The 9,907-nt window shown below is 67.2% G+C and overlaps 2 protein-coding genes across 10 annotated transcripts in view; both read left to right on the forward strand.

Moving 5' to 3' along the window:
- Positions 1-3,618, forward strand: part of MMP28 (matrix metallopeptidase 28) — a 22,571-nt gene extending 18,953 nt beyond the window's left edge. For 3 of the 9 annotated variants that reach the window (XM_068909348.1, XM_068909349.1, XM_068909350.1), the window contains one exon: positions 968-3,615. In XM_068909348.1, coding sequence (XP_068765449.1) covers positions 968-1,362 — 395 coding nt within the window. In that variant the 3' untranslated portion in view covers positions 1,363-3,615. Of the gene's footprint in view, positions 1-967 lie in introns of all 9 variants that reach the window. The other 6 variants (XM_068909354.1, XM_068909353.1, XM_068909346.1 and 3 more) reach the window with 4 other exon arrangements.
- Positions 3,077-9,843, forward strand: GAS2L2 (growth arrest specific 2 like 2). Its single transcript, XM_068910564.1, has 9 exons — positions 3,077-3,168; positions 4,264-4,340; positions 5,489-5,863; positions 6,566-6,804; positions 6,897-7,004; positions 7,265-7,361; positions 7,975-8,260; positions 8,424-8,642; positions 9,153-9,843. The coding sequence occupies exons 1-9, from the start codon at positions 3,077-3,079 to the stop codon at positions 9,841-9,843; spliced, it is 2,184 nt and encodes a 727-aa protein (XP_068766665.1).
- The last annotated feature ends 64 nt before the right edge of the window (positions 9,844-9,907 follow it).

The raw sequence follows: 9,907 nt of genomic DNA on the forward strand, positions 1-9,907 counted from the left end.
ACGTTTGATGGAAACCACTCGCCGGCCTGGCCGAATGGCGCTTTGTTGCTCGGGCTGGGCAAGAGCCAAAGGCCGCTCTCCTCCCCGGCGCTCGGCCGCGCCGTCCCCCTGCGGGGCTGCGATCGGGGGCAGCTCGCGAGCAGAAAGGAGCTTTTGTGCGCCGGCGTTGCAGGGCCACAGCCCGGCGGCAGCGGCTGAGCCCTCGGCCGGCTCAGCCTGGGGTGCGGAGGGCCGTGCGCCGGGGCGGGCTTTTCTGCGACGGTTTCGGCAGTCCCAGCCCCGGGGAACCCGGTGGGGATGTGGGTCCAACTGTGCTGTCCGGGGACAGGGACAGGGACGGCGAAGGGTTTGCCATGAAGTGAGCTGGGCTGGTGGGCAGCACGTCCCTCTCTGCGACTTTGAGCCCCTGAACACCCGTGACTCAGTTTCCCCAGTGAGTGCCAGCACATGGCCATGCCACAGTGCTGGGGACACGGCCTGCCAGCTGCAAGGCAGCCACCGAAGCCCCACGGTGGTGCCTGCTGAGCGGTGCTGTGCAGGTGTCACAGCAGAGAGGAGCCTGAAGGTCTCCCTTGGCCAAAACCCTTCGTCTCCATCCCTCCGGCGAGGCGTGAGTAGCAGCGCGGCGTGGGCAAGTTGCAGCCTGGAGAGCCGCTGTCTCGCACTGCCTGCAGTCTCGGTCGCGCACAGGCGGCTTTTGAGTCCAGGGCCTCCCAGCCTGGTCTATGGGGAAGCCCTTGGGGGACGCTCTCCCTGGTGGTGATGGTTGGGTCACCAGAGGGCTGTGACAGATGGCACAGGCACATCTCTCAGGCGGTGAGGCTGGGCCCGTAGTTGAGTCCTTCCTTCCCGCTGATGAATGACGGGGCAGGGCTGTGCAGGGAAGCGGAAGGACCGGCTGTCCTGCCGGCGCTCCTATGGGACCTCTTTGGGAGTGACCCTAACCCCTCTCTCCGCCTCTTCCCAGGTGGCCGATGCTGGTGCTACAAAGGCTCCACCTTGGAACAGGGTTTCCCCCAGAAGTGCAGCGCTGGTGGCCTCCCGCGGCACCCCGACACGGCCCTCTACTTCCAGCAGCTCCGGCACCTGGTGCTCTTCAAAGGGCCCAAGTACTTCGTGGTGAGCGAGGAGACCCTGCATGTGGAGCCCTACTATCCGCGGAGCCTGCGGGACTGGGACGGGCTGCCCCCTGGCACGACGGGCGCCCTCAGGCACCGTGATGGCTTCATCTACTTCTTCCGGGATGACCAGTACTGGCAGTTCGACCAGGCGAAGCTGCAAGTGGTGGCCACCGGCAAATGGGCTGCGGAGCTGCCGTGGATGGGCTGCTGGGATGCCAACGGCGGGCAGGTCCTCTTCTGAGCGCCTCCAAGCCCACACACCTTGTTCATTGACTCTACTTGAATTCCCATCTCCAGGCGGCTCGGCAGGGACCGGTGGGGGCAGCGAGGTGCCCCTGCCTGTGGGTGACCAGCTCCGGTCTCCCCATGGGCCGCTGGAGCCCTGGAGGAGCTGCTTTCCTGGAGACCCATATCCTGATGGAGCGCAACCTGGAGGACATGTCCTTCAGCCCAGGCTGGTTTGATAGGGCCAAGTGGGCTGGGATTTGGGGATTTTTTTTTTTTTCCTAAAAAAAAGCCATAAAGAACAGCGTAAGACTGCAGCCCTATTCACTTCTTTTAACTTTCGGACTATTTGTAATGCCTTTCTTTCAGACTGGGACTGGTTTTTATTGGCACTTTTTTGGGGTCATTGTCCCGTGATCACGCAGCGAAATGCCTCACCGTTGGTTAGCTTGGGGTGCGGGTGGTTTCTAGTCGATGAGGAGAGACTGAGAATTTGTGCCGAAAAGTGTCATTTGGAGAAAACCGTGGGTGGATGCTGAACTCGGCAGGGCCATATTGCTGCAGCTTGGTTGTCCTACGGGTTTGGGCTGGCTGGTTGGATTCTCTGCTGTCTAATACGGGCTGTGCTCACCTTGCAGCCTTTCTTGTACACAGAGAAAGTATCTGTCCTCGCTCTGGCAGCCTCCCTGCAAGAGACTCGAAGGGTCAGAGCATGTGTGAGTGCTGTGCCCCTCTGCCGCAGCGGGCTGAATTTGATTTACAGGAGGAGGAGGGAAGAGGACAGGGTGGAGAGGACAGACGGGCACGCAGGTGCATGCAGGCCCCCCAGGACACCTTGCCCACCTAGGGCTCATTCCCGCAGGAAAGCAGGCTCCCCCTCCCCGAAACGCCGTTGGGTCTCACGCAGCGCTTAACCGTCCCCCTCGGGGAAGGACCGTCGTCTCCGAAAGCTGGTGGGGGAGCGTCGGATTGCAGGGGCTCAAAGCTGGTGGGAGCAAATAGGGCAGACGGTGCTGAGCGGGCCAACGCTTCAGTTTCTTAATTGTCTTTCGATTGGAGAGATCTGGAAATCTTCACGGAGCTGGTGCCGCCAAAGGAAAGGGAAGAGGAGCGCCCGCCCTGCCGGGGCTCAACGCCGCCGCCGCCGCTGCCTCGTCTGCTGGGCGAAAGCTGGTCCCGCCGCCCCGGCAAGCCCTGCACCATCGCCAGCATCCGCAGCCCCACGGACGCCGGTTGCCCATGGCACCCTCTGCTCACCCTGCTCGCCCTGAGACCGTGCCGGCGAGGAGGGCAGAGCTGCCCTCGCCCCGGGCAGGGGGCCGGGCCCTGCCTTGCGTGAAGGCTTTCAGTGCTGCAAAACGCCGGTTGCAACTTGTTCCCGGGCAGGCCAGCTGTTCACGGCGAGTGTTTCTGTCTGTTTGCCGTGATGTTTTGGGACCGAAGCGTCGCTGCGCAGATGTGGGCAGCTCGTCTGCGCTGGGCTTAACAGCTCAGGGGATTTACCAGTGCTGCCAAAGAGATGGGGCCTCTTGATTTTCTTTGGAAATGAACAGTTAATAGTGCACCACGGGTTGCAGTGACTCCCAAAGGCTTGGACACCTGATGGCAAATTAAAAAAAAAAAAAAAAAAACCGCTCTGGATATTCAGTGTTGGGATTTCTGTTTGTTTTTGTGATGCTTTTTTTTTTTTTAAAGCCACTCTCCCGTCTCTTGGAGGGGCTGCGTTGAAGATGCGTGCATCCACCTGGGATTGCAGTGGGCACTGCTGCTTTATGCTAAGCTTCCCTGCAGAAAAGGCTGTTTTCCGGATCAAAGGGAAGAGGTAGGTCACGCTGAGAAATAGCTGTATAAAGCACATGGTGAAAAAAGCATGAAGACTCACTCCCTGCCTCCTCCCAAATTAGTGGGGCTTTCTTTGTGCCTCCTGACGTGTTAATTTTCCCCCCCCCGCAGGGCGTTTTGCATGTGCTGCCCGTGGGCTGGGATGTTTCGGCGCCGGCGGGCGAGCGGGACCCTGGGGAGGTGGGCTCGCGCCCCGAGCTGCGTGATGGGCTCTGCCGAGCGGTCTGGCCGAAAAGCCCCTTTCACAAGGGGCCTTTGCAGCCGCCGGGCTGCCTCGCAGGGCATGCCAGGCGCGGAGTCCTCCGGCGCCTGCCGCGCATTCCCCGGCCTGCGGGAATAGCTGAGATTCTTGCATTTCCTCCCCCAAAAACGACACCGGCGGCAGCTGCAGCGCACGGCAGTGAGCGCCGGCAGCTTGGCCCAGCGAGGAGGAGAGAGGATGGTGGGGAGGGCCCGGCACGAAAACCCCGCTTTGCTCCCAAGGCGTGAACGTGGCCTCGCAGGCTTGCTTTTTGCGGAAGCCGCTGGGTGCCGGGACAGCGCTGCAGGGGCGCGAGGCGGGCGCGACATCGGCGATTCCTGGGGGTGCCCACTCGCCGCCTTGCTGCTGCGCCGTTATTTTTGTGCAGTCGTTGCTCTCAAAGCCCCAGCTCCGGGAGCCGCGCCATCCGCGGAGGAGCGCCGCTTTCGCCGAAAACCTCGCGGTCTTGGCAGCGTCTGGGAGTGAGCGCAGGGCAAAGAAAACCACCACCCCCCAGGACTCTGGCCTTCTCGGGCCCCGGGGACGGCCCCCCGGCGCGGCGCGCTTCGCAGCCTGCTAGGCGAAGGGGAGCGCGTGGTTGCGTCGTGCCTTTTTCTGTATTGCCACGAGGGGAAGGGGGAACCGGCTCAGGGAAGAGGTGAACTGGGGACGGTTCGTGGCGCAAACCCAGGGCCGGAGGAGGACGCCCGGGGCATCCAGGCTGGCCATCCTTTGTCGGGATTTCCCGTGCAATTTTTGGGCTGTGTCCTTGGGCGAGGGGCCCCGTGAGGCCCTGCAGCATCGCTCCCAGCCCTGCCGTCTCCGTCTCACCAGCAGCCACGCGGAGAAGCACCCCGACGCCCGAACCTCCCCGCAGCTGGTGCGTTTGGCCGAGGAACAAACCTGTGAAGGTGGGAGAGCGTCCTTTGCCCAGCTCGGAGGCGCTGCTGGGGCGCCATTCGCGCAGCCCGCGGGAAAGCTGCCGTTTCGGGTCCCGGGTGGAGGGAGCCGTGCTCGGGGCTGGCCCATGCTGGTGCCTCTCTGCACTGCGGGGCGGTGGGACCTGCAGTGGCCCATGGTGGCATCTTGCTGGCAGTGTTTGAGCCTGTAAAACGGGTGCAAAAATGTGGTCATCTCTGGGCTATTGATTCCCTGGTACAGAGCCCGGGAGACACCTCCCTACTAGGGCGTCAGGTCGCTCCCCCGGCTGTCCGGCCTCCGGGTCACCCAGCAGCCCCGTCTCTCCTTGTGCCTCAGTTTACCCTCTCCCTGCCATGGGCGAGGAGGTCTTTGCCTCTTTGCCCTGTGGAGCTGAACGTGGGTGTAGGCAGCAGTGGAGATGGGTGAAGCCCCGTCCTTCAGGCTGGTGAGCGACCTGGGCTGCAGGAGAGCCGCTCTAGGGCTGAAACCACCCTCCCGCCACCGGAGCCGGGGAGCTCGGGCAAACCCAGCCCTGCTGCCCCGGGCCGCCGGCGGCCCGAGAAGCAGCGGGGCTCCCCGGTGTCAGCAGAGGAGGAGCAGGCGCCGAAGGGTTAATGGGGAGTGTTTGCAGCCGGTCCCTTGTCACCAAGGAGAAGGGAGCAGCACTTGGGAAGGAAACAAAACACCCACTGCCCAGGAGGGTGATTTCCTCTCCCAGCTGCTGGGTGCCAGCTCGGACCCCCGGGAAGGGGTGACGGGGGTGCCCGACCTTCCCAGAGGGCTTGAGTGGGGCCGGGGCAAGGCGCAGGGCAGGACTCGTGTTTGCGGCAGGGGGGGACCCGGGGGGCAGGTTAGGTGCTCTCGCCCTGACGCCATGGGGATGGGCCCCGGGGACAGGAGGGGGTGCCGGGCTCAGGGGTGTTGCGTGCCTGTGCGTGGGATGGCCGGGGCACCCGGCTGCTCCTAGCGGGCTTGGCTCGGAGAAGGGGCTCGGCGCGGGAAGTCGGCAGCGGGACGGGCACGTGAGAGCCAGCTCCGGAGGCAGGAACCAAGTGGCGCCGGGTAAGGCAGCACGCCGAGGGGTGGGCTCGGGAATGACCCTCGTGGAGGTCTCCAGCACCGTCTCGTCCCCTCCCAGCCCGGGGTCCTATGGCGATGTCGGGGATCCCGGGAGCCACGGTGCGCAGCATCCGCCCCTACAAGTCGAGCGAGCAGTACCTCTACGCCATGAAGGAGGACTTGGCCGAGTGGCTCAAGGAGCTGTACGCCCTGGACATCGAGGTGGGCACCTTCGTGGAGGTGCTGGAGACAGGGGCCGTGCTCTGCTCCCACGCCAACAACGTCACCCACGTGGCTGGCGAGTTCGCCCGCGCCTGCCCCGGCCTGGCCCGCCGCCTCCGCCTGCCCGCCGCCGGCGTCACCTACAACGACGCGGCCCAGCCTGGCACCTTCCAGGCCAGGGACAACGTCTCCAACTTCATCCAGTGGTGCAGGAAGGAGATGGATATTAAAGGTAAGCACCGCGGTGCGACGCTGGAGCCAGCCGCTCGCCTGTCCCAACGTTGGGTGTGCAATTCCCCTCCGCCAGCTCTGGCCATCACCCCACTTTCTTTTTATTCCCCAAAGTTTTTCCCCCCCATGCACACCCAGCTGCTTGGCCACCCCCAGCAGCCGCAGGGCTGGAGCCAGCCGTGCCGCGGCGGCTGTGTTCGCTCGGGTGCAAAAATGTGCTGTGGAAATGGAATTGGAAAGGGCGTATGTGGTCGCCCGTCCCTGACACGAGCTCGTCCTGAAGGACATCAGGGCAGGCATCCAGGCTGAGCAAAGTCCTGCTCCCCCATCCCTGCCAACGGCGGGCATCCCAGGAGGACCGTGGGCATCGCTGCAGGATGGGCATGGCGTGGTTCGTCCCAGGGTACCCACCTGCCGGTATTTTGTGGCTTTGGGATGCTGCAAAACAGCGTCTTTGCGTGTAAATACCCAAGGTGGATTGTTTTCTCCACAAATTCACCCAAACCCCTTCTGGACCCACGCACGTTGTTAGGCCCTCTGGACAGCGTGGCAAGGAGTGCCAGGGCTCCTGCTCCAGGGAGACCATCCCTGAGTTGGTTTGGCCTGAGCCAGCACGGCTCCACCAGGACCTCTGTCCCCTTCGTCCCTGTCCCTTCTGCTGGTGCCCTTGCCCACCCTGGTCTTCCTCGCTCCCCCTGCCCAGAGGTGCTGATGTTTGAGACGGAGGACCTGGTGCTGAGGAAGAACGAGAAGAATTTTGTGCTGTGCCTGCTGGAGCTGGCACGCCGGGCGTCCCGCTTCGGCATGAGCGCCCCGACCCTTGTCCAGATGGAGGAGGAGATCGAGGAGGAGCTGCGCGAGGAGCTGGACCTGCTGCTGGGGGAGGCCCCGCCACCCCGGCCCCTGCGGAGACCCCAGGACCTCCAGAACCTGGACCAGATGGTAGAGCAGCTGCTGGGGCACCGGGAAACGGGGAGGTGGGGGTGTGCGGGGGACACGGGGATCCCTGTGAGGACGTGTCCCTGTGCCTGCAGGTCCAGCGCCTGGTGAGCCGCTGCACCTGCCCCGTGCAGTTCGCAATGATCAAGGTGTCAGAGGGGAAATACCGTGTGGGAGACTCCAACACCCTCATCTTTGTCCGGGTGAGTTCACGTCGCCCCGCTGGCACATATCGGTCTGCAGATGCCCCGGGCCAGCGTGGAGTTTGCCAGGTGCCTGTGGGCACGTGTTTGCATGGACATAACTGTCCATATGTGCAGGCTAAAACCTGCCGTCCCAGAGCTCAGGTCTTACTGAGCAGCAGGAGCCCGCAGCTTGCTTAACCCCCCGGATGGGGCACACGCAAACACACGTCTGGGTCGCACGCACCTCCGCCGGCTCACGGGCGCGCGGCTCCTTGCAGATCCTGCGCAGCCACATCATGGTGCGGGTCGGCGGCGGCTGGGACACGCTGGAGCACTACCTGGACAAGCACGACCCGTGCCGCTGCACCTCGCTGTGTGAGTGCCCGCCCCGCCGCCCCAGCCCTGGCCAGCGTTTCGGGGCCCCGCGCGGCGCCTGCTCCTGGGGAAACCCTTTGGCGTTCGCCGCCCGCTGATGTCGGGGAGAGGGGGTTGCAGCTGATCTTCTTGCTTCATAGGAGTAGGGGGGGGGCTTGCTAATGCACTCGCCTCCTAACTTCTCTGGGAAGACCTCTGGGAAGCCACCTCTGCCAGGTGGCTTTGGTGGCCGCTAGAGGTCACAGCAGACTTTGGGAAGGAGATGACCAAGCTGCCTGTGCATGGCCGACCCTGCTGTTGCATGGACCACAGCGTGGCTCGAGCATCCTCCAGGAGCACAGCATGGAGCGGAGGGAAGGCGTAGGGGCTGCGGACGATGTGGGGCGGCCACGGCTCCGGGGACCTGCTCCTCGCCCCACGCAGGGCTTCCAGAGTTGCGTGTGGCCCAAATATCAGTTAGGAAAATGCAGCAGGGCCGCCAGCTCTGGAGGGAGGGTGGCTGGGGTGCTGAGCGTGGGCGGCCTGGGAGGCGAAAGAGCCAGATGCGCCGCACGGGGCGGGACGCGCACGGCATCCCAGCGGGTGCTGAGCCCCCTCCCCGATTTCTCCGCAGCTCACAAGCAGGCCTTAAAAACTGGAAGTGCCCAGTGGCAAGTGCAGCACGAGATCCGGCTTTGCCCGGCGGTGACGGCGGCCGGCTCCAGTCAGCCCCAGCCCACCCTGGTGGTCAGCCGGTCGCAGAGCCCGCTGCCCCCCGTCGCCTGGGGCACCTACGTCCCCCCCAGCCGGGCCACCGGCCGCAAGCCCTGCTCGTCCCCCTCGCCGGAGGGCTCGGGCAGGCCGCCGGGTGCGAGCCCTCGCCGGGAGCCGTCGGAGCCCCAGCGGGTCCCTCCGGGCAGGTAAGGACAGGTCTGGGGCGGCTCGGAGCTGCTTTTTTGCGAGTTTTTCATCCTGTTTCCCCCCGATTTTTGCCTCCCTCCTGGAATCGCCCATGGTGGGGACGGGGGGGGGGTGACGGGGGCTGTGTGGCAGCTCCCCTCCCCGGGCTGCCTCTCCTTGCAGGACGCGGGAGCCGCCGGCCACCCCCGCGGAGAAGCAGCTGCCGGCAGGGAGGGAGACGCGCCGGGCACCCACCCCGTCCCGGCCGGCCCCCGGCAAGCGGGAGGGCGCGGGGGGCGCCGAGGGGCCGTGCGGGAGGCGGGTGGCGGGGACGCCGGGGAAAAGCCCCCAGGAGCCCACGGCGCCCAGAGCCCTGGCGACACCGCCGCCAAAAAGCAGCCGGCAAGGAGGCAAACCGGTTCCCCGGCCGCGGGAGCGGGGGCTCAGCCCCGCCGGCGGGGTCGCGCCGACGGCCGGCCGAGCCCCCAGCCCCACGGCCGACCGGCCTCCCTCCCCGCGGCGCGACGCCCCGCGCCCCGCGCCGAGCCGGAAAAGCCCCCTGCCAGGGTGCCGGGGACGGGGGCGCTCGCCGTCGCCCCTCCAGCGTGCCGGCCGGCCGGCGAGAGCCGACGGCAGCGCTCCCCCCCCCGGCGGAGCCGGCGGCACGGCCGCCTGCCGGCCCCCGACCCCTCCGGCCCACAGCCGAGCCGGGGCTGCCCAGGGCCCCCGGCGAGGCTGCCCGGCCCCCAGCGGGACGCGGGGCGCCCAGCGAGACCCCGGGGACCCCACGCCGGCGGTGGGGGCTGGCCCCAACGGTGGGGGCCGGGCGCCCCGGGGCCGCTCGGCGCGGCCTGCGCGGGGGTCCGCGGCCCGTCCCCTGCGCCCGGCCCGGCCACGGGGGCTCTGCCGCAGCCTGGAGGAGGAGGAGGAGGAGATCCTGGCCGGCATCAGCGGGCTGGGGGCGGCCGCGGAGCAAAACCACCGTCCCCAGGGAAATCGCCGTCCGGAGGAGGACGGCGCTGCGGAGGCGCCCGCGGGAGGCGAGGTCCGGCCCGGCGGCAGCCCCCGGCCGGCGTGCCCGGCGGCGGCGGCGGCACCCGACGGGGCGGCCGTGTGGCCGCGGCGCTACGCCAGCGTGCTGGAGGAGCTCTGCCGGGGCCGGCAGCCCCTGCAGCCCGTGGAGCTGAGCAGCTGGATTGCCCAAATCCCCCCCAGGGCCGGCGGGGCCGGGGCGACCCCGGCGGCGCTGGGAGCCCGGGGCAAAGCCAGGTCCGGCGAGGCGGCGGCGGCGGCGGCAGCCCCCCCCCGGAGCCCCCGGCCGGCCCCGGCGAAGCCCCGGCGGTGCCTCAAGAAGCCCGACCGCGTGCCCTCCATCTACAAGCTGAAGCTGCGCCCCAAAGCGCGGCCCCGGCGGGACCACCGGCCCGGCAAGCGCCCCTCGCGCATCCCCAGGCCGCTGGGCCGCCCGGCCGGGGGTCGCGGGCAGCCCCGCGCCCCGGCCCCGCCGCGGCCCGCTCAGCCCGGGGGCCGCCCCGCGGCCAAGCCCCCGCCGGCCGCCAGCGCGGGCCGGCTCGCCGAGGACGACGAGGAGGCCTGGGTCTGACGGCTCCCGCGGCGCCCGGGGTGGTGGTGGTGGGGGGGGGACCGTCGCACCCCCCCTCTCCCCA

Source organism: Struthio camelus, chromosome 16 (genome assembly GCF_040807025.1).
Source record: "Struthio camelus isolate bStrCam1 chromosome 16, bStrCam1.hap1, whole genome shotgun sequence".
NCBI lineage: Eukaryota > Metazoa > Chordata > Aves > Struthioniformes > Struthionidae > Struthio > Struthio camelus.